Raw genomic sequence first — 27,724 nt, 5'->3', positions numbered from 1 at the left:
CGGGAGGCTGAGGCAGGAGAATCACTTGAACCCTGCACACAGAGGCTACAGTGAGCCAAGATTGCACGACTGCACCCTGGCCTGGGTGACAGAATGATAACTGTCTCAAAAAAGAAATAAATAAGGCCAGGCGCTGAGGCTTATGCCTGTAATCCCAGCACTTTGGGAGGCCGAAGCGGGCAGATTACCTGAGGTCGGGAGTTCAAGACCAGTCTGACCAACACGGAGAAACCCCATCTCTACTAAAAATACAAAATTAGCTGAGCGTGGTGGCGCTTGCCTGTGATTCCAGCTACTCTCGAGGCTGAGGCAGGAGAATCACTTGAACCTGGGAGGTGGAGGTTGTGGTGAGCCAAGATGGCGCCACTGCACTCCAGCCTGGGCAATAAGAGCGAAACTCCATCTCAAAAATAAATAATAAATAAATAAAAATAAATTTTAAAAAATGGAGAAATGTGAGTGTTCTGACTGGTCTATTTACTGGCCATTCCCTCTCTCCCTTCTTTTGCACAGGCCTCCCTATTCCTTGAGACACAACAATATTGAAACCAGACCAGTTAATATCCCTACAATGACCTCTAAGTGTTCAACTGTCTCACTTTAAATCAAAAGCCAGAAGTGATTAGGCTTAGAGAGGAAGGCACGTCGAAAACCAAGATTAGGCCAAAAGCTAGGCTTCTTTTGCCAGTCCTCCAAGTTGTGAATTCAAAGGAAAAGTTCGTAAAGGAAATTAAAAGTGCTACTACAGTAAATACAAAAATAATAAAAATGTGAAACAGCCTTACTGCTGATATGGAGAAAGTTTTAGTGATCTGGACAGATGATCAAACCAGCCACAACATTCTGTTAAGCCAAAGCCTAACCTAGAGTAAGGCCCCAACTCTCTTCAATTCTATGAAAGTGCTGAGAGGAAGCTACAACAAGTTATACAGAACAACCAGCTAAATCACTGAAGAAAGTGGTTACACTCAACAACAGATTTTCAATGGAGAACAGCCTTTATTGGAAGATGCCATCGAGGATTTTCTATTTATTTATTAAAACATATATACATATAGATATATATATATATAGATATGTTTGTATTTTAAAGCCAGTGAAATATAGCACCATCTAGGACCTTCATAGCTAGAGAGGAGTCAATGTCTGGCTTCAAACCTTCAAAGGATAAGCTGATTCTCTTGTTAGGGGTTAACATAGCTGGTAACTTTAAGTTGAATCCAAAACTCATTTACTGTTCTGAAAATCCTACAGCCCTTAACAATTATGCTAAATCTATCCCATCTGTGTTCTATAAATGGAACAACAAAGCCTAGATGACAGCATATCTGTTTACAGCATGGTTCACTAAATGTTTTAATCCACTGTTGAGGCCTACTGCTCTGAAAAAAGGTTCCTTTCAAAATATTACTGCTCATTCATGACTGGTCACCCAAGAACTCTGACAGAGATATATAAGATTAATGTTGTTTTCATGCCTGTTAACACAAAAATCCATTCTGCATCACATGAGTCAAGTGGTAATTTCAACTGTCTTTTTTTTTTTTTTTTTGAGACAGGTCACTCTGTCACCCAGGTTGGAGTGCAGTGGTCCACTTATGGCTCACTGCAGCCTCAACCTCCTCAGAGTCAGGTGGATCCTCCCACCTCAGCCTCCTGAGCAGCTGCAACTATAGCTACCACACCTGGCTAATTTTTAAGACAGGGTTTCACCATGTTGCCCAGGCTCGTCTTGAACTCCTGAGCTCAAGTGATCTGCCCACCTTGGCCTCCCAAAGTGCTGGGATTACAGACATGAGCTGCCATGCCTGGCCACCTTTCAAGTCTTATTATTTCAGAAAAACATTTCATAAAGCTAGAGCTGACACAGATATTGATCGCTGTGATGGATCTGGGCAAAGCAAATTGAAAACCTTCTAGAAAGCATTCACCATTCTGGATGTCATTAAGAACATTCACAATTCATGGGAAGAAGTCAAAATATCAACAATAAGAGGAGTTTGGAAGAAATTGATTCCAACCCTCATGGATGACTTTGAGGGGTTCAGGACTTCACTGGAGGAAGAAACTGCAGATCTGGGGGAAACAGCAAGAGAACTAGAATTAGAAGTGGAGGCTGAAGATGGGACTGAACTGCTGCAATCTCATAACAAAACTTGGACGGATAAGGAGTTGCTTCTTAGGGATGAGCAAAGAAAGTCCTTTGTTGAGATGGAATTTAGTCCTGATAAACATGCTATGAGCAACGTTGAAATGACAAAGGATTTAGAATATTCCACAAACTTAGTTGATAAAGCAGCAGTAGAGTTGGAGAGAGGTGACTCTAATTTTGAAAGAAGTTCTACCTTGGGTAAAATGCTATCAAACAGCATCTCATGCTACAGAAAAATCTTTCCTGAAAGAAAGAGTCAACTGATGTGACAAATTCCACGGTTGTTGATGTTAAGAAATTGCCACAGCCACCTTGACCTTTGGCTGCCACCACCCTGATCAGTCAGCAGCTATCAGCACCAAGGCAAAATCCTCCACTTTCACTGAGATCACAACTCACTAAAAGCTCAGATGATCGTTAGCATTTTTTAGCAATAAAGTATATTTTAATTAAGGTACATACTTAATTTTTTTAGACATGATGTCATTGCACATTTAAATGTACTATAGCATAGTATAAACATTAACTTTTATATGCACTGAGAAACCAAGAAATTCAAATGACTTGCTTTTATTGCAATGTTCACTTTATTGCAGTGGTCTGGAACCAAGCCCATATCTCTGATGTATGCCTAAAGATGTTTATCAGAAAGAAAAAAATCTAAGCAAGCATTAAAAAATTTCATCTTGATAAACTGAAACCAAAATTTAAATGCAATGCACATACACTCAATACTCAGATACTCCTAAAGTTTCCATTTCAAAAAATAAAAATCTTATGAATATCCTATGACTACATAAGTTTTTCTAATTACCTGCTTTCTACTGTCACTTCCATCCAATGCATACAGGAAACTGGAGCCTCCACAGAAAAAGAGTGTAAGCTCTCAGGTTTTTCTACATCACACAAAACAATTTTCTTGGTATCAGCAAGAGCAAAGGCCAAAACTAAAACAAGAAAAGGCAATCAGAATAAATTAGTGTAACATTTGAGAAAAATAAATGGGTATTTCACTTATTGCCCAGTTTTACTCTTTTAAGTGCATCTTCATCATGGCAATTTTTGACTTAAACATCCTTCAATATTTTAAAAACTAAAAAAAGAAATATTTGCATAAATTGTAGTTACACTACTATCTAAGCTTACTTTCAAGTGCTCAAACCTTATAGGAGATCTACTACTTTCTCACGTATCACACTTAACATCTTACACATCAAAGTTTCCAGACTGAAACCCTGTTGTCAAGCAGAAAATACAAAAGAGGCTTCAACAAATAAACAATTATATCTTATCACATGTCTAAAAGGTAGGCAGTGATTCCATCTGCTTTCTTCTTGGGATGCTTTTTATTCCTCTTTTATATTTCTAAACCATGGTGGGAAATGAGGCCATTTAACACACATAAAATCTTCCTTTGAGTGCGGCTGAATTTTCTAGTATGGTTTCTCCACACAAGTCATTATTTCTTCCTAACGTTCAATTTAAGAATTTAAGAATTTCCAAAAAGAGGGCAGTGAGTTTCACTGCATATCACCATCACATGCAACTCCGCCACATGTAAACCAATCCCAGCCTTCTTTCTTAAAAACAATTTAAAACAAACTTGAAATGATCATTATCTAACAAAAAACATATTTTACTGTCCAAAAACATGAGACTTTTTAAAAATGAATAATACAACTACTTAAAAACATTTTAACGCACTTTTATGATTTATCTTTGAGATTCCATGCTTTTGAAGGATTTAGTGTAAGATCTCACAACTTTACTTATAAAGCCCTCTAATCTTACACATATTCTACATATACTCCAAGCAAAATGACTACAGAATGAGCACAGAATGTTTAAGACATTCCCGGAAATTCCATTTTGGGAGTTAATCTAAGGAGCTACTGGCAAAGTTCTTCCCAGTGTTCAGAATGTTTACACAGCATTGCTTATCAAAGCCAAAAACTGAAAACCATCTAAATATCCACCAAGGGGGAACAGGTTTAGTAAATTACAATATATAAATATAGTGGGTTAGTAGGCAATTAACATTAATGTGGTCAATCTATCCACACTGACGTGGGAAAAAGTGAGTGGGGGGAAAAAAAGAAAAAGCTATACAACAAAATGGCATGTACCAAATAACCGTCTTTTGATAAAATTATATACAGATCTCTACATGTATGTATTTTATCAGGAAATACTGGAAAAGATGTTCACCAAAACAGAAACAATTGTCATCTCTAAGTGATCTGCTTTCAGGGAATTTTTTTTTTTTTTTGAGACAGAGTCTTACTCTTGTAGCCCACGATGGAGTGCAGTGGTGCGATCTTGGCTCACTGCAAACTCCACCTCCTGGGTTCAAGCAATTCTCTGCCTCAGCCTCCCAAAAAGCTGGGATTACAGGTGCCCGCCACCACGCCTGGCTAATTTTTGTATTTTTAGTAGAGATGGGGTTTCACCATATTGGCCAGGCTGGTCTTGAACTCCTGACCTCATAATCCACCTGCCTCGGCCTCCCAAAGTGCTGGGATTACAGGCGTGAGCCACCGCGCCCCACCTAGGGAATTTTTAAATACTTATTTATATTTATCTAGGGACAAAATTAAGCAATGAGGGCCATGTGCAGTGGTTCACACCTGTAATCCCCACACTGCAGTAGGCCAAGGTGGGCGAATCACTTGAGGCCAGGAGTTCAAGACCAGCCCAGCCAACACAGTGAAACCTTTTCTCTACCAAAAAACACAAAAATTAGCCAGGGATGAAGGTGCATGCCTGTAGTCTCAGTTACTCAGAAGGCTGAGAGAGGAGAATTGCTTGAACCCAGGAGGTGAAGGTTTCAGTGAGCCCAAGGTTGCAGTGAGCCGAGATCGCACCACTGCACTGCACTCCAGCCTGGGCGACAGAGTGAGACACTGTCTGGAAAAAAAAAAAAAAAAAAAAAAAAAAGCAATGAGGAGCACATTTGTTACAAAAACAATTCACTTTTTTTCTTAAAGCACCAATAAAATTTTTAAATACTTTATATTTATCTACAGAAAAATTAAGCAAAGAATAACACATATTTTACAAAAACAATTCACTTTTTTCTTAAAGTACCAATGATACAAACGAACTTTAACCTGCAGGGTTTACAGCATTTTACTGTACTGACTGTATGTGTACAACAGTTCCGATACGGACTGTCATTGTAAAAATATTACATGGAAAAGGAGAGTTCAGTCACCAAAGCCATAACAGGCTATAACATAAGAGGGTACCAGAAGAAAGATCACACACAGAAATGGAAGGTATGGGGTCAAAGCTGACAGTTCCCCAGGTGAGGCAAACGCACACGCACCAAGGGAATATGAGCCACACATTTCATGCTAAAATATATTGTGAAAGAAAAAGGCCATGATGGCTTTGAACTAACTCACTGGCGAGTGGCAAGTGGTGCTTGGGCCAAATAATACAGGACAAGATGACAATGGAAAGAACAAAACCAAAACATTGTGTATATTCCATCAGATTTCACTTCGGAGTTATCTTTGCCAAGAAGCCGGACTTTATTTAAGAGATATCTTTGCCAAGAAACAAGATAGCAGAATTAATCTGAGTTCTATAAAAATATTTTAAGGCATTTTTTTTTAAAAAGTTCCCAAATTGATATTTATAATTCTAATGTATACTAAGAACAATAAATCCTTTCTGAAAATGGGCTTTACAGAATACACTTTGTGAAAATAAAAATATATTTTTTGTAATATTATCATTACGTTTGCCATCTGGTCTCCACGCCAAACACGTCACCTCCTTTCCTGTATTTTCATTTGGTGGAAAACTCCAAACTCGATGAAAACTTGCCAGTCGATGAAGTAAAACCTAAGACAAAGCAGATATAATGACAGGAAATTAAAAATCCATTTCCAAAAATAAAATAAACCTAGATCCCTACTAAAAATTTTTTTAAATGACCATCTCTCATGTATACTTAGCTATCAGAAGAACAGAAAAAGACAACAGTGTCTGAATGAACACAAGGTATTTTAAAATAAATGGGTGAAACAAGGTCTAAAATTTAACCCTCTACCTAATCTGTTATGTCAACGGACGACTTACCTTTTATAATGAAGGCGGCTGTCCAAGGTGACAACCAAAAAAGAAATAAAAGAACATAAACACCACTAAAAAGGTAGCTAGCTGTAATACAGTCAAATTATACTAAGTTTGGAATTAGTCCATGTGGCACCTAGTTTCAGCTGTGTCACTCACTAGCCATGGATCTTAGACATATCACTTAACCATTCTAAATCTCCATTTCCACATCAGTAAATTCCCACCTTGGAAGGTCAAAATGTTGCCCAAGAGCTCTACAACTGCCCCTGTTGCAGCTTCTATACAACCATTGACAGTAAGGAAGAAAAGGCCTCACCACTGCACATGCTCCTCCAAGATCCCTCCCCATCTCCACACTCAGCTTAGCCACCATGACCCTGCCTTATCGCACAGCTCACAGCACCCTTCACTCCTGGTTACATCATCCCCTGGACTTGACCCTCTCTTTTCTGAAACCATTCCTGCCATTCCTTACTTCTGAAACCCTTCCTCTGTGCTTTCTGCAGCTCATTGTCAGCTGTCATCATGAAATTAGTATCTTCATACTTTTCTCTGAAATGTGCCTCTCATTGAGGACAATGCTTCCCTGCAGCCTTGCTAGGTGGTGGCCATTTTGTATCCCACAGCCCCTGTACTGCTACTCTTGGGCTAGGAGATGAAGTAGGTGTCTTCCTTGATGCTTGATGCCATTTCTTCTCTTCTTGAAAATCTCCTAACTTTGAATCACATGCAATCAGACCATACCACCCGCTATCCGTCTTAATTGCAGTCCTCTACAGACCCCTAGGCTATTTCCCTCATTCCTTGAAGATCTGGATACCTGGCTCGCTCATGCCTTCTAACAACACACTCATCCTCATTTTTGGTGATTTCAAGAGCTATGATGTCCTGGCTTTTCAGCTCTCAATTACCTCTCCTCCAGTGATCACATCTTCTACTGCACTCAGCCACTCCCAGGGTCACACCTCCGGCCTGGTCATTACCAACAACTGCAGGGCCACCAAAATCTCCATTTCAAACTTCCCACTTTCCGCCCACCGCCCCTCTTTCCAGGTCATCTCTACAACACTCAACTCCAATTCTTTGACCTCACCAGGATACAGTCTATTGATTCTACCACCTATTCACTGTCCCTCTCCCCACACATGCCTTCACTTCCCTCCTTCATCAGGTTAGAACCCAAAGTTCAGAAACACAATCACTCCCCTTGCACATAACTTCAACTCTCTTTCATCTTTCTCTTGCTTTGTCATACTTGCAAAACGACAGTCCTGGTTAAACCCAACCATGCCTGCAACCACACAGCCAAACAGAACGGAGAGAGACACATACAACCTCATTCAACCAGTGTCTCTCAAATAATAACACCGATCTCGTGTGGGTCTTAACACTGACTGGCAATCCTATTAGATTTCCCAAGTCCACCTGCCTTGTTAGCTTTTTCATACCTCTTCTTTCTCCTCAAACTTCCAATATATTCTTCTCCATCTTCACCCATAGACAATGCCCTTGCTTCTTCCTTCACTGAGAAAATGATGTAACAGTGCCCTCTATCACGCCTACTCATCTGATTGCACGGATGTGCCTCCTGTCTACTTTCCCTCCTACTTCTGTGACTGTACCACCTGCTGCTCTCTAGAGCCACAACAGAGTTTCAAAGCATCCCGGCAGCGGAGGGAGACTAGCTGGATTTCATGGAGGGCCCTGAAAAATTAGACATCAATACCCTGGCGACTGGATCACGGTAGCTAACATGGTGCTGTAGTCTGCAGGGTGCTAAGATTTCCTTATCACCTAGTTTCCAAATTTGGCTCTATACAACTCTCACATGGCCAGATAACTCTCAAGCCAGAGGCGGAAAGATGCACAGGTGAAGGTTTCCTTACAAAATGGCTGGCAGATAATAACTCTTAGCAGAAAGTTGGGTGCAACTGGTTTATACTCGATGAAGTTTCATGTGAACAAGAAATGCTGGTAACACTCATGCACGTTCTGTCTGGAATCCAATGCATCCCTTCCTTGTCCAATTTAAAGGTATTTTTAGTGGAAGGTGGTTATCCAACCCGTAGTATAAAACGTGGACAAGAGACGCCAGATTCTTAAATATATCCTGTGTGGCAGCTACATGCATGCACATTTGCAGCTGAAGTGTGACAATAACTCTTCCTTCTGCTATTAAAACTGTAAGCAAACTTAGGGCAGGGTCCCTGGATCTACCACTACGTCTAGCTCATGAGTGGCACATCGTGGGCTTTTTTTAAAAGTTCATTTAACTAATAAACCAATGAGTGAAGAAGACTTGGGGAAGCAGGATTGCGTGACAGTGTTAAGCTGTGTGAAAACTGTTACTTTAGCCAGAGAAGTACCGAAAATAGCACAGACATCACCTTTCGCATATACACTTTAAGTTTACTGCCGTCCTGGGAGGCACGGGAGGGGTAGCAGGTGGCCAGCCATGTCTGCAGAAGGGGAAACTGAGGCTCCGGCCGCCTGTGGCCCGAATGAACAGGCTCGGGTTTGGTGTTCTTGGGCCCCCCGGGAGCAGACCCAGCACAGGCGGGCTCCCGCCGGCTCACTCACCTCGCCCGCTGTGTTGGCCAAAGCAATGAGATCCCGCTTGGGCGACCAGACCAGGAAAATAATCTCCTGCGGAAGCTGCTTCTCTCCCACCACCCGGAAGGACGGGAAACAGGTTGGAAAACGCAACATGGGGACGTCCCTGCAACGACACCCCAGTCACAGGCCGGCAGGAGCCCCTGGCTCTCCACGAGGAGCCCCGACCGCGCCTGTACCTGCAAGTCCCCACCGGCCGACTAACACGGCCCCAGCGGCCTCTCCCCTCCCTCTGCCGCCCGCGCGCCACAGCCTCCAGGCCGCCCTGCCCCGCCGCTGTCGCGCGCTCCAGGCACTTCCGGCGTCGGGACTGCCTCGCGAGAGGAGGAGGCAGGGCGGGGCGCGCACCAGGCTTGGCTGGGCTGAGAGCCAGACGGGGCGGACAGGGACGGGGAGCGGTGGGCGGGGCAGGGAGCAGCGAGGGGCGGATCGAGGTGGGGGTAGGATGGGGCCCGTGGGCGGGGCAGGGAGCAGCGAGGGGGCGGAGCGAGGAAGGGTGGGGCACGTGGGCGGGGCAGGGAGCCCCGAGGGGCGCGGAGAGGGAGGGAGCCGCGCGCCGGACCCAGGTGCTGGTGGGATCGCTGGGCGCCAGGACCCGGAAGGGCCCGAGAAGGGCGGGGCGGGCCCCTGCGGCCGCACGCAGGTCTTTTGGGAACCCGTGTGTGCACGTGTGTGGGCATGCTTGCATACCTTTCCTGTTTTCCCGGAAATTCGCTGCTGTGGTCAAAGGGACGGTAGGAGTTTATGGGGTAGGCTTCAGCGACAACGGGGAGATGAAAAAGAATATGAACTTTAGGCCCTGATCAGCTGGAGCCTCCTCTGACAGTTACTAAGCAAGTAGTTGTCATGTCAGTCCTAGTGGGTCAGTATAGAATTTTAAAAGTCCCCCTGTCCAAGCAGCACCCCAAACCAATTAAAAGAAAATTAACCCTGGATAGGCCCAGTATTTACTAAAACTCTTCGGGTGATTCCAATTTGAAGAGGGAAGAGGCGCCTGCCCTAAAACCTCCCTAACAGGCAAATAATACTGTGACACCTCATCCCATTTAACCCTCACAACTTATTGGTAGTTGCAGCCCCGTCATAACGAATAAAGAGTGTGGGCTCAGGGCTGGGCGCGGTGGCTCACGCCTGTAATCCCAGCACTTTGGGAGGCCGTGGTAGACGGATCACGAGGACAGGAGATAGACAGCATCCTGGCTAACACGGTGAAACCCCGTCTCTACTAAAAAATACAAAAAATTAGCCGGGCGTGGTGGCGGGCGCCTGTAGTCGCAGCTACTGGGGAGGCTGAGGCAGGAGAATGGCGTGAACCCGGGAGGCGGAGCTTGCAGTGAGCCGAGATTGCGCCACTGCACTCCAGCCTGGGCAACAGAGCCAGACTCCGTCTCTAAAAAATAAAAAGAGTGTGGGCTCACACACGATTTCTTCTATAGGTACTTGGGCATTTACTATGTGGAGGAACTGAGGCTACAGCAATGCATGGGACGGGAACTCTGCCCAGAGGCTCACAGGCCAGCCTGGCAGACTTGTAAATCAGAACTCATCTGATGTTGCTTTATGTAGGACACATTTAAATAGTCAATCTGTTGACAGTTCCCACAGCTATGACCTCCCTAAGAGAATGTGACAGTGCCATCCTAGGGTTCTTAAACTTAAAACCTATGGTAGAAAGCCATACTTTTTACTACCTTTCACTTGTTCAAAGAAGAAAGAGACCGCAGGGCCTTTAACTTTCAACAGGCCCCACCTTCTTGACCTCTGTCTGGATCTAGCCCCTGGGAAGTAGATGACGGAGGGAGACCAATTCATTCAGCATCAAGTAACTATTTTGTGCCAAGTATTGTTCTTAACCCTTGACTTTATACCTACCCTGCTTCCTGTCAGGGGCTTTGCAACCCTTGCCTTTGCCACAAACAACTTAGCAAGTGCCCCCAACTCTTCCAGAATCAACATTTCTAAGGTAAAAATGCATTTGCCTTTGTTTTTCACAAAATGCATTTTCAGGTGTTAGTGTTTTGGGGCAGTTATAATGGATCACCTGGTGGGGGTCCAGTATCTACGCACGTAACATTCTTACGGAAATTGAATGTCCGTTTTCCTGGAACTTACCTGAATACAAACACCCATACAGCACGTGAAAACCACTGTTCCCAGAGGCATAAACACCGTACTGCAAAGGACAGAGTATAACCACCTGCACATTAAGTCTCCACAGAATATAAATTTTCTAAGCCTTACAGCAAAGGAAACAGCATAGGTGTGGAGTTCCAGATGTGGGCAGGAAACAGCAGAGTTTTATGCTGCTAGACCAGGGGTGTCCAATCTTTTGTCTTCCCACATTAGAAGAATTGTCTTGGGCCACACATTAAATACATTAACACTAATGACAGCTGATGAGCTAAAAAAAAAAAAATCACAAAAAAAACTCACAATGTTTTAAGAAAGTTTATGAATTTGTCTTGGGCTGCATTCATAGCCCTCCTGGGCCACAGGCTGTGAGTTTGACAAGCTTGCTATAGACCCTCATGTGTGTTGGTAGACAGTAGGGGGCAGGAATTGTTCTTGGAAATGATCCAAAGTAGCCGTAAGACAAGAAATATTAACACATCGTGTTTCCAGCCTTTTCTTTTTCCCACTGCCCCATAAAGATTTTAGCTTTACCTACTCCATTTTTTTTTGCCTCCCCCATCCTTAGGAAAATACTGCAGAATAAAGAGAAAAAGGGAAGAAGGCTCAGGGATCAGGTATCAGTGCTTTCTAAGGAGGCAAGGGCAGGAGAAATAAATATTTACTTAAGCATGTTCATTATAAGGTTATTTACGAAAGTGAAAAAATGCAAACAACCTAGATGTCCCATCATAGATTTTTAAAAAATATATCTATCCTGAAGAATACTATGCAGACATAAATCGATGTTCACAATATACTTATGAAAAAGCATGGGTCATAAAACAGTATGTACTTAAAATTCCATTTTCTTGAGGGAAATTTTTGCATGTGTCTGTAAACCTATTTATGCAAGAACCTATCTTTGGAAGAGTAGACAGGGAAGTTATAATAGTGATTATCTCTGGGTGGTAGGGTTAGAGATGCTTTTATTTTTCCTTGATTTACCTGGCTCATGTATTAACTGTAAAGTTAACAGGCAGCAACCTTTGTTTTCCTCTGGTTTTTTTTGTTTGTTTGTTTGAGACAGAGTCTCGCTCTTGTAGCCCAGGCTGGAGTGCAATGGCGTGATCTCGGCTCACTGCAACCTCTGCCTCCCGGGTTCAAGTGATTCTCCTGCCCCGAGTAGCTGGGATTACAGGCACCCACCACCATGCCCGGCTAATTTTTTGTATTTTTAGTAGAAACGGGGTTTCACCATGTTGGCCAGGCTGGTCTTGAACTCCTGACCTCAGGTGATCCACCCCACCCCCCCCACCACCCTTGGCCTCCCAAAGTGCCAGGATTACAGGTGTGAGCCACCGCACCTGGCCTGTCTTCTTTAAGCATGTGGAATGTTTGGGCTGACTTCCTCTAGTGTTCTCCCACTCCTCCTCTCCACACTTGCAGATGAAGAAACTGACCCATCTATTCAGGCCTACCATCTTAGAGATCACCGGCTGTTTCACCTCTTCTAGTATCCAGTGGTATCAAGCAGCTAAACCAGGGATCTTGTAACTGACTGTTCCGCCAAAGACAACTGGGATAAAACTCAGCCTCTCAGAGCTCTGAGATCTTGTTGCTCAATGTTGGTACTATTATAGCCTCATCTTGCTGAGTTAACATTTATACTAAATTGCCTGAAATCAAATAGCAGAGATCTTATCTTTACTTTATTGCAATGACCTTCTTAGTTGACCCTCAATTTCAACCCAGGTCCTCATGGTCCTATTAAAATCACATCAAATAAGTAAAACTGGATTTTCCTTTAGATTTTGTGGAAGCTGTCCTACCTAGAGAGCTCGAAGTGTATCTGCTTCTTACATAGCATAGTTAGGGTGTGAGGCATAAAGCGGTATATTAAATGGCATTTCCATTCACTCAGTTGGTATTTATGAGCACCTACTACCTAGAGGGTGAAGAAATGTGTTAGCCTGGCTGCCTGCTTCCCATTAACTGAGGTCACAGGTGATGCGGCTGGTAATCTCTATCACCGTAGAAAAGGCACGTGCCTAGTAAGCAAACACAATGACGTCCACAGGCACTGCCATCAACAAGCTTCTAATCTGTACAGGGCTAAACAAGTTATATAAAGTCATTCTTATACAGGACATGATTTAAGTACCATAAAAGAAGTATAAAAACAACACACGCACACGTTCTTATTTCTCTGGCAACAGATGTACTACTCCAGTGGAGAGACCAACAGGGACATTGTGAAGGCAGTGGCAGCTGACCAGGACCCTTTGTAGGTTGTGATTTTATATTTCAAGATTAGTCAAACTTCTCCCAGATGCCTAGTATTTTGCAGATTACTTTGAAGGGGTCTTGCAGATAAAGCTGAGTGAAGAGAGAAAGAGATCCCCCCATATTGTTCTATATTGTTTTATGCTCAGTACCTGTTTTAAGAAGAAACAAGGAAGCAAAACCAAAGGCAAGCAGCCAGGTGCCAGGCACCAGACCCAAAACCAGGCCTGGGCCTGCCTGACCTTAGCCTGATAGTTAAAATTCAACCCATGACCTAGCAACCGATGTTATCCGTAGATTCCAGACACTGTATGGAAGGACATTGTGAAACTTCTCGTTCTGTTCTGTTTCACTCTGATTACCGGTGCATGCAGCCCCCGTCACATACCCCCTAGATTGCTCAATTGATCATTGCCCTGTCATGTAAAATCTTTAGTGTTGTGAGCCCTTAAAAGGGACAGAAATTGTGCACTCAACAAACTCGGATTTTAAAACACTAGACTGCCGATGCTTCCAACTGATTAAAAGCTACTTCCTTCACTATCTCAGTGTCTGTGGGGTTTTGTCCACGGCTCGTCCTGCTACGAGGCTACTAATCTTCTTCACGCAGCACATCCCCACATTTAAAACTTCAGTGTTAGGGTGGTCCTCATATTGACTCTAAGTCCCTCCTAATACAAATCTGTTTCCTTTTTCAGTCCCTAGAAGAAACATAATAGAGTGGGTCCAGTCCGTATTTCAGGCATGCCTACCACTTCAAAGCCTCTAGAAAATTCCATTCTTACATCAAATTTTTATTGAGCACCAAAAAGGCACAAGATAAACAAGAGCAGATGAAATGGGTACTGACATTAAGAGACCTAAATCTTTGAGGGAAAAAAATCTCTAAAAATAATCACAGAATAATATGTGAAAGGCCTTAAAAGTGATATCGAACGCCAAGGGGCCAAAGAAGGTTTCAGTATCAGGGGCTCGTGGAAGATTCCCAAAAGAGAACGGAGTGGCCACATGGAGGGACATATTCCAAGCAGAAAGAACAGTATCGGATGAAAAGAATGGGGCATATGGAGTAATAAACTAGTCTGGGTACTGGACTAATGTAGGAAAAAACATGAAATCCGGCCTACAAAAAGACTTTGTTTCTCATTAAATTTCGTAATAGAAGAAGAAGAATGAAATTTAGCTGTATTTATTAAAAGTGTCCTTTTAAAAAACTTAGAAAATGTTATCTGTCAAATTTCAGGGATTTTCTTCTATTGCTATTTTGAGAAGGTATCTTAATATTCAGATGTTCAGATTTCTATTAAGAATAAATGACCTCATCCCGCTTTACATTCTACCTCCCAGAGACACATTTTTACAGCCTACCAATTAGTTTATTCTCTGAAAAAGGAATAGAGATTAAGTCCTTAAAATTAGTATTAATTGAATGTAAGTGTAAAATCACCAAATTTCCTATTTTTAACTTTCTAAGACAGTAATAAAGTTTTAAAGTACATTATTCCTGGCTGGGTGTGGTGGCTCATGTCTATAATCCCAGCACTTTGGGAAGCTGAGGCGGGCAGATCACCTGAGATGAGGAGTTCGAGACTTGCCTGGCCAACATGGCAAAACCCAGTCTCTACAAAAATACAAAAATTAGCCGGGTGTGGTGGCACACACCCGTAATCCCAGCTACTCAGGAGGCTGAGGTGAGCCGAGATCCCGCCACTGCATTCCAGCCTGTCCAACAGAGCAAGACTCTGTCTCAAAATAAATAAGTACATTATTCCTGATTATAACTATTTCCTCAATTCTAAGCTTTTTTTTTTTTTTTTTTGCATTTCAGTATTTCTGAAATCAGATAATCTAAAAATTAATTAATGAAGTATTATTTATCTTCTCCCCCTGAAAAGCTATGATAAAATCAATGGTGTATTTTATAATTGATGGTATCTTAAAATTAAGGCAATATAGTGATGAGAATAACTGTTGGCCTTCAGAACTCAATTTTTCAGTAGTCATCGTCCCTCAGGTGTCTTAGTTTCAGAGGAGATTTCAATAGATTTTATCATGGAATGGTGAACCATAAAGTCAGGCAATGTCCCTATCCTTGCTTGAATCAGAGAGGGGAACTCTCACAACAGTTTTACAAACTTCATATCTCACCCAGTCACCTCCAAATGTGCCCCTCCTATCATAGCCCTCCATGTAACAAAGGGGAGAAGAGCTATCTGATGCTTATGAAGTCCAGGGGTATAACTCATCTTTTGATGTCTACTGATGTACACCACTGCCACACTGATCTGGGCCACACTTGAGCATTCTACACCAGGCATCAGTCCTAACTTACCTGGAATTTAAATACCAGATAGAGTGCAGTTCCTCCAGCCTTACTTACAGGGCTCTGCCTAACCCCAAACAAAGATGCCTTCTAATCTGCTCTATAGCAGTTGTTGGGAAACAAGAGAAAAGTCATTATGCAAATATAAGTCATTCAAAACAATTCAGTCTTAAGGAGACAATAACTAGCAGAGAAATGGAGAGATGAACTGTTTGTTCTGGGAGTTCAAATTACTGCCTTCAATGCTTTGTTATCGGGCCAAAAGATAATTACCATTAGACCCAGTAACAATCTTCATTGTTAACCTAACACACCAATGACAGAGGAGAACTGAGAGCCAAGCACTTGGGTCTCATTTAATTTAATCACAAAACAAACCTCAGGTATAGCTGTTATTCTCCCCATTATAATAATGCTAATAATGAAGAAACTGGGGCTTTTAGTGAGAGAGTGACCTGGCCAAGATCATACAGCCGGGAAATGTTAAGGGTAGGAATGAGGAGTTTAGTTTGGGAGTTTAATTACCAAACTATCCTGGCTTCTGCTACGAACTACTTTTACAAAGACAGAAACTTCCTGCATAGGTTAAAAGACACTGGAATGACAGAGCAAGTAGTAGTTCTAAACATCTCACTCATTCAACAAGCATTTAAGTGATTCTAGACCATCAGAGGACAACTGCAAAAAGTACTTGGAGAAAAAATATTTAATAATAATGTAATTATAATTACAATCTGTATATCTAAACAGTGCCTTTGTAAAAACTCTTTCCATCATCTTCAAATTCAGTCTCAAAATAATTGTACACTGTACTTTTCTTTTCAAGTAGGGTTTAAACTATTGTTTCATATGTAACATAAAATATTTTCCTATTTAAATTAACATACTTTTATGTTCAAGGTAAACAAACTGCATAGGTTTTCACTTTCATTTTCTTCTGACGTCTTCTGCAAAAGAATGCTGTCTGCCCATTTTTTGGATAAAAGAGGCTAGAATAATGTGACTGGAGCTGGGTGAGGTGGCTCATGCCTGTAATCCCAGCACTTTGGGAGGCCAAGGCAGGCAAATCACTTGAGGCCAGGAGTTCAAGACCAGCCTGGCCAACATGGTGAAACCCCATCTCTACTAAAAATACAAAAATTAGCCAGTCGTGTTGGCGTGTGCCTGTAATTCCAGCCACTCAGGAGGCTAAGGCAGGAGAATTGCTTGAACCCGGGAGGCAGAGGTTGCAGTGAGCTGAGGTCGTGCCATTGCACTCTAGCCTGGGAGACAGAGCAAGACTCCATCTCAAAAAAAATAAAAAAATAAAAATAGAACAATGTGACTGGGAGAGACTTAAAGTGAGGAAAAATGAATGCTGAAAGAACTAGTAAACTGGCTGAAGATGGAATAACTCCCCAAGTCTCCAGAGAGGCAGATAAGGGACTGTAAGCCAGCAAATGCCACCTGCCTGTTATCTAGCTCAGAAAGGTGCACACCTCTGGAAGCAGCTGAATTTAAGTCCAGTGTGGCACTTTCAGAAAATAGCATCAAAGGTTGGACCATAAATCTTTCTTATTCTCCAGTCACTGGACATTTAAGAGCCAAGATATTGATGGGCTCTTTCCCTCCTTTTCTTTCTCCTTGTAGCAGATGTATGATTCATGGATTGTCCTTTCGTGGTCTCCATTTTCATCTTATTACTTTTTCTTTGCCTCTGCTTTCTGACAGCTCTGGAAAACAAGGTGCTAAATTATTTCACAGAATGAGCATAGTGAATTATGTAATTATGTTGAAGTTTAATTAACTAGCTAACCAAATAAGAAAATAGAAGAAGGGAAAGAATCTACTGTATTGCAAGCATAAATCCTCAGTCTCCTAACCATACCAACAAGGAAAGAGTCAGAGGCCTGACCAAGCAAAATGTTTGAGGAAAAAAAAATTCTTTAAAAGATGGTTACTATGGATTTAGAACAAGCTGTCTGGGGCAAACACACCACAGAGGTAAATGCAAAGCCAGTGAGATTGGACTTTTTAAAAAAGTTGTTTGTACATCTGTATTGCTCAACTCAGCAGAAGCTGATACATGGGTCAGTCAGCAGAGATAGAAAAATGACACAGCACAATGGAAAAAACCAAGAAGCCTTGAAAGGGCCTGTTTCCTAAGTCCTACAGATTTTCCTTTCCTCAGTGGATCTAAAAGTCCTGACAAGTGCCATGCAGGGTTATCAGCATTTTGTGGTCCTTATCTTGAAGATTAGCTTCAAAATAAACAAGCTGGAACTCACCCTCTAAAAACACTGAACCACACCAGACAAAACAGATTCTTTGTTTCTGGTGTTCTCCACACTAAGTTACAGGCGACCTGTGGCTGAGAAAATTACTGGCCCATCCATTCACTTCTCCAAGCTAGCAGAATCATGCCATGACATTCAACATATCAAGAACCAAGGAAGGGGCCAGAGCTACAGCAATGCCAAACCAGGACTCTTCCCCTGATTACCCAGCAATATCAAATGTTAGGTTCACCTCTCATAAGCTTCTCCATAGGAAAAGCTTATTCTTGATCTTGTCAGGAATAAACCTGGGAAAAGAGCTTCATAAACAATGTATCCCCCAATGGGTTCAATTTATGCCTCACTTTTTGTTTACTCAGCATATGTTACCTGTTGAGAATACAAAAATGAATGGGCATCATCTTTGACTTCAAGGAGCTGGGAGACAGAGATAAGGGGGATAGTCACTCCCTCTCTATCCCTACTTTTTTAGGTGAAAAGGCTATGAAATCAATGAACATCCCATGAGGAACCTGCAGAACCAGCTTGATTCCAGGATCTGTGCTCTTCTATATACTCTACTTTAAATTATTTATATATGAAAACTGCTAACCATATAATAATCACTCAATAAATATTAGCTATTATTAGTTCCACATGACTATTATGCAGAATTTTGCTTGACAACTTTAAATTTTTTCATATTTAGATTTTGCACTAGGGACTAGGGATACCTTATCAGTTCAAAATAGAACAGTCTCAGAAGGAGTAGGATTGAAAACTAAAACCAAAAAAGTCATCTTTATAGTATTATACTGATTAATGCATACTATATAAATCTATTTCCCCACTTTTTTAAAGTAGGATAATTTCTTGATAAGTGATGATTTAGCAAACTTAATGAAATATAGTATAATCTCTAATGGCAAAGTCAATGAAGCCATGTGTGCCTGTACACAAAATTTAAGTTTCTCTTTGGCTCATCCACTTATAAGCAGGACGAAAAATGAATGAAATTTCACTAGGGGATACGGTAAACAAAAACAGGAGGAAAATATTTGAAAATATTCATCTGTAATATGAATATACAAAACTTTCCAGAGATAAAGTTTTTGAATGGTGATGAACTGACTATAAGTCAGTTTTATTTTGTCTTAAAATTAAATTGACCTAGTATTTGTTCTTTAAATCATAGGTATTTCTGTAACTGATAAAATGAGCTATAACCACAAGAGGGAGCCAGCATCATTCCAGTTAGCAACTAAAGAAAAATTAACACCAAGGAAAAACAAATTAATATAAGACAGCTGTAAAAAGCATGAGATGGAAAGACCTTTTATGTCATGTATGCTAAAAAGGCTGTTACTTTTCACTATTGTAAAGAAAAAAATAATTTTGCTTTGTCAATTTCATTATAATTTTTTTTTTGAAAGCAGTAACTATTAACAGGAGTTTAGGTGTCTTCTGAGAAAAAAAGTAATATTATTTAAGAATTATCAGGCATCCACATCTCAAAGGATTTGCTCTTGAAATTAAACTTGATAAGATCTAGTCCTGAAAGATACTAGATGATTTCCCCTAATGAAATAGTATATTAGTGCCAAACAGACTAGCTGAGGCTATTTAGGAAGCAATGAAGGGCCTACAATAGAGTATCAAAATGCAAATTCAGTTTCCATGTAAGTTCACAGAATTAAAGACTGAGCATGTTACTGACTACCACCCAGAATCACACTGACAATGGTACAGCAATCCCAGACTAATATGATTATGAGGTTGTATTCAATTTTTGAAGGTTTATTCTAAGGAAAATATTTTATAAGATTCTTCAGGCTGGGCGCGGTGGCTCACGCCTGTAATCCCAGCACTTTGGGAGGCCGAGGCGGGCGGATCAACAGGTCAGGAAATCGAGACCATCCTGGCTAACACGGTGAAACCCCGTCTCTACTAAAAAATACAAAAAATAAGCCGGGCATGGTGGCGGGCGCCTGTAGTCCCATCTACTAGGGTGTCTGAGGCAGGAGAATGGCGTGAACCCGGGAGGCGGAGCTTGCAGTGAGCCAAGATCACGCCACTGCACTCCAGCCTGGGCGACAGAGCGAGACTCTGTCTTAAAAAAAAAAAAAAAAAAGATTGTTCAATAAGCTTCTTTAATTAAGTTTTTAAAACTCTAATTTATCCTGGATTACTCAGTGGAAATAATGATTTAAAGTAGAGTAAATGTAGGAACGAGGCAGTTGTAATAGTAGCCAGAATTCAAGTGGCTAGACTACAATGGAAAAAAAATTTTTCACTGACCACAAATAAATAAAACACATGGGAAAGAATTCTAATATTATCATAAATAATTATTTAACTATCAGATATTTCTAATACAAATCAATTTTTTAAATTACAAGTCATAGTGATATGGTAGCCCAATATGAATTTTCATATAATTTCATATAATGTCATATAATTTCATATAATCTCAAATTTAGCTATCTGGTAATCTCCAATTAATAACTGTGTAACATTAGTTTTCTTAGCAATAAAGGAAGAAGGCTTAATCACTATCATCCCTTTTAGTTAGGAAAAAAGTATAATCATTCAAATTAGCTCGGTTAAAATAGCAATGTTTTTCTCTTTTTGTTTTGTTTTGGGGATAACTGTTCCAGAAGCAATGCCTCTTCTAAATAAGCTATTGTCATTGGTATCCCCATACTCTGAGTTGTAATCCATAGCTGTAATCAAATATTGGTGAGATGTGAAAATAATCACAGGAAAAAAAGTAATAAAAATTTCAAATATTTAAGCATTAAGCATGTCTAAATATTTTCCTTAAAATTTGATACAAAGAAATAGCTTTCTTACAATTTGCCTACTGTGGAATTACTTGCTATTCAATCTGAAATGCCTTCTCCAGCCTTTCCTGCCATCATGTGTCTATATCTGATCTGTCCCTCAAAGCCTGACTTAAATATCATGTCCTTCAATAAAGCATGAACTGTCACCCCGTATAACTTTACACATGAGACGTAAAGCCAAGGAGAGGTAAAGTTAACCACTTTCTACCTCATATTTTGGTTATTTTCATCTCTAAGCTGTAGAACTGTAAGCTCTTTGAAAGCAAGCTCTTTGAATCATCTTCCTCTCCTCCCTCCATCCATCTATGCAGCCAGTACTTAATAGTGAAAGTGACAATTAACTTGGCACTTCAAGAGCCTCTGAAGTTTGCATGCTTTTGTGGATTATCCTGTATAAAACACAGATGGAATACATTTTTCTAGTAAAGTATTCGACTGACTTGTTAGCTCTTTTAGATGTAGCAATGTTAGGACAAGTACTGCGTTTATGATCCAATTCACCACAAATAAAGCAGCCATCTTTGGGGCTCTCGCAAGAATGATCTGGAACAGCACAGTGATTGCAAATGCTACAGTGGATCCAGGCTGTAAAATAAAAATTAAGTTTTAAAAGAAGTTCATGTAACGTAATTTTTCATCTTATTAACTTTTAAAGGTAGGATATACGAACAGTGTTTACTTGAAGTATTGTGCCAGTTTGCACAGCTAGTTTTAGTTTGGCTAAACAGACCAGGGAGAAGAGGTTGGAATTCCACATAAACTAGCTAACTTCTTTCTGTTACATGCAACAAATTCAGCCCTTCTCCAATGAGTTATGAGCTGACAGCTACTGTCACAATGGAGGCTGGCTGAGTGACACAATGCCTTATTAAAATAAGTCAAACCAAACGCCACACTGAAACAGGTTAGCAATCATCTCTCGTGCAATGCGGAACAAGGCAGAACATACATGTTGATAACTATAAAATTAAAAAGCAAATAAATTACAAGTCTCTACGCTGATTATTTTCTCGTTTGCAAATACAATGAAAAATCTGTTTAGATGGAGAAAAACTCTAAAATGTGTTCATAGGATCTCAAACACTAAGTCTCAATACTTACAAGGCTTTACACACTTTTTACAGAGAAAGCAATGGTTCCATTTCCTGCCATCCTACCAAAAAAAAAACAATTTTAAAATTATAATTAATTTGTTATTAAAAATCAAGTTCTACCATTAAAAATTAAAATGTCTTATTAAAATCTGTGTAAATTATTCATTCCTTATTTCTGCCTTTTCTGGGCTTCACAATTAAATACTTTGATTTTAATTTATGCATTTCTCCACTCAACTCAAATGCCTCCTTGATGGGCCTCAATTTCCTTAACTGTAAAACTAGGAGATTTATCTAAATGATCTTGAAAATCCACTCCAGTTCAAGCAACCCAATCTGCACAAAGAAGGACTCAAATGAAAATTTCAAGAGAATTAATGATTCATAATTTTATGTCTATACTGCATAATCCTTAATGAAATTCATATTTGAGAACTTTACATAATTTAGAAAGATAGATTACAGGTTACTGTTTGATTAATTTTAAAACTATGAAATAAAAATATCTAGAAAAGTGCATAAAATATATCCAATTTAATGAGTATTGTAAAGCAAACACGGATAAAACCCACCAGGTCACGAAAAAATACCACCAGCCCTCTGGAAACTGCCCCATGCCCCTACTAAGTCACAGCATCCCTCCCTTCCCCTCCAAATAACACCTCTTTAGTTTGTGTGATTGTCATTTCCTAGCTCTTGCTTCCTTTTACCACCTTTGTGTGCATCTCTAAATAATAAGTTCATTTTCCTCAACTTTAAACTATACAATCTGGGCATAATTGTTTTAAAATGAAGACTACACATCATGTCTCAACTAATAAAAACTAAATATAAACAATCAGATGTATTAACATTGTCAAAAACAAGTATAACCAGTAATACCATTATATAATCATGAAAAATGTACTTTCTAATGTTTATATAAATGTAGCCTCTTCTTTGGAGAATAATTTGTGTTTATGAGCCAAACTAAACTTCACAGGCCTTTTCTGACCAGATTTAGTTAAAATAAACAAAACAACTTAAGGGTCACCCTGCCTTCCTAAGAAATTAGGTGGTTTATTTATAATTGCCAAAACTTGGAAACAACCAAGATGTCCTTCAGTAGGTCAATGAGTAAACAAGCTGTGGTACATCAAAGGACTATCATTCAGAGCTAACATAAAATGAGCTATCAAACCATGAAAAGACATGAAGGAAACTTTAATACCTATTACTAAGTGAAAGAAGCCAATCTAAAAGGCTATATACTATATGATTCCAACTGTGTGATAGTCTGGAAAAGGAAAAACTATAGAGACAGTAAAAAGATAGTAGTAGCCAGAGACACCCTTCAGGAAGAAGGATGAATAGGTGGACACAAAAGATTTTTAGTGAAAACAGTGAAACCACTCTGTATGACACTGTAATGGTGAAAACATGTCATTATACATTTTTCAAACCCATAGAATGTAAAACACCAAGAGTGAACCTAATGTCAACTAGGGGCTCAGGGTATTAATGATGTGTCAACGCAGGTCCATCAGTTGTAACAAATGCACCCCTCTGGTGGAACATGCTGCTAGCTGGGGAGAATGTGCATGTGTCGGGGCAGGGGACATAGGGGGAATCTCTGTACCTTCTGCTCGATTTTGCTGTGAACCTAAAACTGCTTGAAAGAACCAAGTCTATTAAGAAAAAATAATACCTAAATAAATAAATAAATAAATAAATAGGAGGATGTCCCTTTACAGTCCTTCATCTGCAAAAAATCAAGGAGTAACTGCACCTAATAAGGCTGTTGTGAGGATTAAATGAGTTAATCCATGTAAAGCTCTTAGGAAAGTGTCTGGTATATTAAAAGTGCACAGTACATGTTATTAATTATTTCATCAGAATGATGATGGTACCTAATACGTCAACGCCTTATTTGAAACACCATAATTTTGCCCTCAACATACACATAATTGAGCATTCATTTAATGCCTTATTTGAAACACTGATAATTTTAGCAGTCACACAGTACCATTTGAAGATGAATTCAAATAACTGCTGGTGATGATGAAGGCAGTTAAGTATTTTTAAAAGCCTGTTGTACTCTATAATTTAAAATATTGTATTATAGCATAATTAATAAATTATAACACATATTAATACAAATCATATTAACAAAATAACATTGAAAAAGTAATAAAACTAGTAAACTAAAATAAAATGAATATATCTAAATAAAAATACATTCTATAAGAACACCATACCTTGGATGTGCAAGAATTACAGTGCTCACAGTGTTGATTCTCTAGAGAAACATACCGTTGACACAGAGAGCAAAATCTACAGAGTAAAAGACAGAGAAATCAGCTGCATACATTTATTGAGATTTACAGAGTAGATAAAACTTTACAAAGCACTCATTACAAAAACTGGGTGCAATCTGAATTCAATTAAGTATGAAATTATGGACCTAATTTAAAAGTAACAGAATAACATGATTCAATACTGAAAGCATTTGACTGATAGATATATGTAACTTTATTTTCAGCGACTTGTGTACTTCAAAGTTCCACTGTGATCTTACCTGTACCCTTCTTCAGTAGGAAGGATTATTTTGTTGGGTGGAATGTTGGTGAAAATACGTACGGGAGACTGTTTTCGACCTGTCTTTCCGTGTTTATAAAGTGCATGATTATCATAATCTACCTAGAAAGTTAAAAATTAGAGCAGAAAGAAAATTTACTCAAATTAGTCAACATTAAGATTCTTTAACCAATAAATGAACAAACTGATGCCAATATATGAGTTAAAGTATTTGTCATGCCAAGTGTCAGGTTCCAGTCCAAGCTGAGGACTGAGGGGAGTGGGTGGACCAGTGATGGGTAGCTGGAATAACACTCAAGGATCACAGACAGTTTCGACATGGCTTTTACTCTCTCTCTGGGCATGAGCGAGACTGGGCGCAAGCTGTGCGTGCAAGCCCACATGGGTGCAGGCCATATGTACAGCGTTAGCAGGTAATTATACCTTTTACAGACAACAATGGCTCCAGGCCAAGCACGAGCTCAGGTGGGTGATCACCTAATGAGTCTCACATGGCGTGGTTACATAACATGTGGAGTTGTACGACTGGGCTCCAAACCTGCTAAGTCACGCTGTGCCAGAAAGCCACCTCGGCCTACTCCTGACTAAAGCGCAGCCATCTCTCTTACACTCCACCTCCCTGACCAAGGGTGTCCTCTGGGCAGGGACACGTGCCCATAGGGTGGAGCCCTGAATTCATAACACACAACAACATAGAAAGCAACAGCTCCAGGTTATGGCAGGCAACCACCTCATGGTGACGTTACCCCAATGTTGCTTTACACATTAAGCCGGGTTTTTGTTCCCCTACCTTTAAAGGCATTAGGGCAGGCAACAACAGATTACCTTTTGTCCCCATACTTGGTTGGAGGAGGTCATCCTTCCTCCTATAGGGTCTTGCCACATGGCCTGGCCCCACAGGGGCTGGTGACCAACTAGTCACCTTGGTAACTTCTAGGTAGTTAACCACAAGGTTAACCCTTGATAGGCCACCCACGTATCAGTACAGATTACCACAGGTGTCACCTCCTTGGTGATCACCATCCACAGCGGTCTAAGTTCAGCCTATTGGCTACTTTGCCCATGCCTGGTTTCAAACCATATGGTATCAGTACTAGGTTGGACTGCAACAGCAGTCTAGGCAGCAGTAGCACTTTGGCTAGACCCATCTGTGTATCATGCCCCCCCATCAGGAATGGGGGGATGCCCTTCCTTAAACAGCGATGGCTCAAGGTGTAGGGTTGCTTCAGGCACCATGGCCTTATCTTGCATTAGGACTACAGGTCCCAAGACCTCTTGCAACTCTGCTGCTAAGGGACTTGTACTCAGCATACTCTGCTGCTCCAAGTAGGTACCCCACTTTGCCACAGTGGATGCCTGCGCTGTCCCAGTTTGGGGGATTGTTATCCATGAACACACCCATCACACTATCAGGCAAGTCGTAGGCACAATGTCTGTAGCCTGTCCTGCCATGCTCTCATGAATCTGAAGGGCAGCATATGAGTTACAAACTGCTTCTTTATCAATGAACAACGGGGCTCAACTACCTTCCACAGCTGGGACCAAAAGCCCACCAGTGTTCTCAAGTGCTCTATGCACTGCTATTGGCCCCAGCCAAAACTATCTGTGGTCACATGTACATCCAGCTCAAATGGGCACCCAGTTCAACTACCTATAGGGCTTATGCCTGCTAAATGGCCCACTTGGCTGCAAGGAAGGCGGTTTCAGCCGCACCATCTTAATTCTAGGCAAGGGGAGTGTTACCACTCCTAAATCTACAAGAGAATCAGAGGTTAGCATAATATCATTAATGAGACCATGGCTAATGGTGGGGCTATGCAAAAAGCCCTGTGGCAACACTGTTAAAGTCCATTGTCATCCTCCCATGAAGGCAAACTGTTCCTGGCTCTCTGGGAAAGAATGCATTAGCCAAGTCCACTATATAGTGATACTGTCCCAGTTCCATCAAGTGGTCCATCAAGTCTGTGATAGACAGCACAGCTGCCAAGTCATGTAAAATATCCAACCCCAGAATGTATCTGCGCTGGTGTCCACCAGCACCAGCACTTGCTGTACATTGGTGGGAGACCAGTGGATTGCTAATTTCACATGTGGCCTCCTTGGGAGGGGCACCTCAGCCAGTTCCCTCATCAAACAGAGAAGACTTTACACCCCCACCTGGCTGCAGCACATAGTCTTTGGGCTGGAGTGCCAGGGTGGGACCAGGTCGCGCAGAAACGTTCTTCTCCTGCTTGGGTATTTTCTGGAATTGCTGCTCTGGAAACAACTGTCTCCACAAAGTTCACTGGGCTGCTTATCAATTTCCTCTTGGTCGACCCTGGCCAAAATCAAATCTATCCACATCTGTGAGCGTATCACTCATTGGGACCCCCTTTTCTCCCATTGGGGGCACCCCTGCAGGTGGGGCATCTTTCCCTTCTTCATGGCACGGACCCCTTGATCCCGCCAACAGCCTCCTTGGTATCAGACCAGGTGGGGGTCTCTGGCCAAGACAACAGACCCAGGCGTGCATCCAGAGCAGCCTCTAATTCCTTTTCCAAGCTCTGTAGCCGGGCCTCCAGGTGCCCCGCCTGCGCCTGGAGGTCCCCATTCATGGCAGCTTCTAACTCTTTTTCTGAGCTGTGTAGCCAGGCCTCCAGGTGCCCCATCTGTACCTGTGGGCCCTTACCTCTACTGCGTCCCTCAGGGACTGGGTGTGTACTTCTCGTAGCACAGTCAAAAACGCCCATCCAACTCTGCTGGCAAAAGCTCATTCCTTCTCAGTGCTCTGCATTTCTAGCTGCTTCAGTGCCTTCTCCATGCTCAAGGGGGACCCATCTACTGCTGCCCAGGTTTCCACTGGAGCCCATCCAAGCAGTACAGCTGACCCTGGGTACCACAACCCATGTTGTGGCCACAAGGCTGACCCAGAATCACCAGGGAATGAAGCCTCATTCTCCTCGTTATCCTGTTCGTGATGTCAATTGTCACGCCAAGTGTCAGGTTTCAGCCCAAGCAGAAGACCAAGGGGAGTGGGTAGACCAGTGGCGGGTAACTGCAAAAAGACTTGAGGAATTGTAGACAGTTGCAACATGGCTTTACTCTCTCTCTGGGCGCAAGCGAGCCCAGGCACGAGCCAACCCAGGCACAGGCCATATGTACAGCGTTAGCAGGGTAATTATACCTTTTACAGACAATAGTGGCTCCAAGCCAAGCACGAGCTCACGAGTGAGCACCTAATGCACCTGCGGTGTGGTTACATAATGTGCAGAGTTGTGCACCTGTGCTCCAAACCCGCTGAGTCATGCTGCAGCTGGAAAGCTGCCTTGGCCTACTCCTGACTAAAGCACAGCCACCTCTCTTATAGTATTTAACAAGAAATTCTTAAGAGCAAGAGTTTACTT

General features: G+C 41.4%; 2 protein-coding genes across 6 annotated transcripts in view; both read right to left on the bottom strand.

Moving 5' to 3' along the window:
- ANAPC4 (anaphase promoting complex subunit 4) overlaps positions 1-9,265 on the bottom strand; it is a 41,989-nt gene extending 32,724 nt beyond the window's left edge. The window contains exons 1-4 of one of the 3 annotated variants that reach the window (XM_024245542.3): positions 9,031-9,265; positions 8,819-8,957; positions 5,899-6,004; positions 2,967-3,099 (exon numbers count right to left, since the gene is read on the bottom strand). In XM_024245542.3, the coding sequence (XP_024101310.1) occupies positions 2,967-3,099; positions 5,899-6,004; positions 8,819-8,947 (368 nt within the window). In that variant the 5' untranslated portion in view covers positions 8,948-8,957; positions 9,031-9,265. 3 annotated transcript variants of the gene reach the window in all.
- Positions 9,266-16,257: 6,992 nt separating this feature from the next.
- The window catches only part of ZCCHC4 (zinc finger CCHC-type containing 4), a 56,730-nt gene continuing 45,263 nt past the window's right edge, over positions 16,258-27,724 (bottom strand). For all 3 annotated transcript variants that reach the window (XM_002814647.4, XM_009239853.4, XM_054553787.2), the window contains 5 exons: positions 24,322-24,443; positions 24,002-24,077; positions 21,772-21,823; positions 21,111-21,255; positions 16,258-17,281 (listed from right to left, as the gene is read on the bottom strand). In XM_002814647.4, the coding sequence (XP_002814693.2) occupies positions 17,146-17,281; positions 21,111-21,255; positions 21,772-21,823; positions 24,002-24,077; positions 24,322-24,443 (531 nt within the window). In that variant the 3' untranslated portion in view covers positions 16,258-17,145. The remainder of the gene's footprint in view (positions 17,282-21,110; positions 21,256-21,771; positions 21,824-24,001; positions 24,078-24,321; positions 24,444-27,724) is intronic.

Source organism: Pongo abelii, chromosome 3, assembly GCF_028885655.2.
Source record: "Pongo abelii isolate AG06213 chromosome 3, NHGRI_mPonAbe1-v2.0_pri, whole genome shotgun sequence".
Classification (NCBI taxonomy): Eukaryota; Metazoa; Chordata; class Mammalia; order Primates; family Hominidae; genus Pongo; species Pongo abelii.
This window is presented reverse-complemented; position numbering and strand designations above follow the sequence as displayed.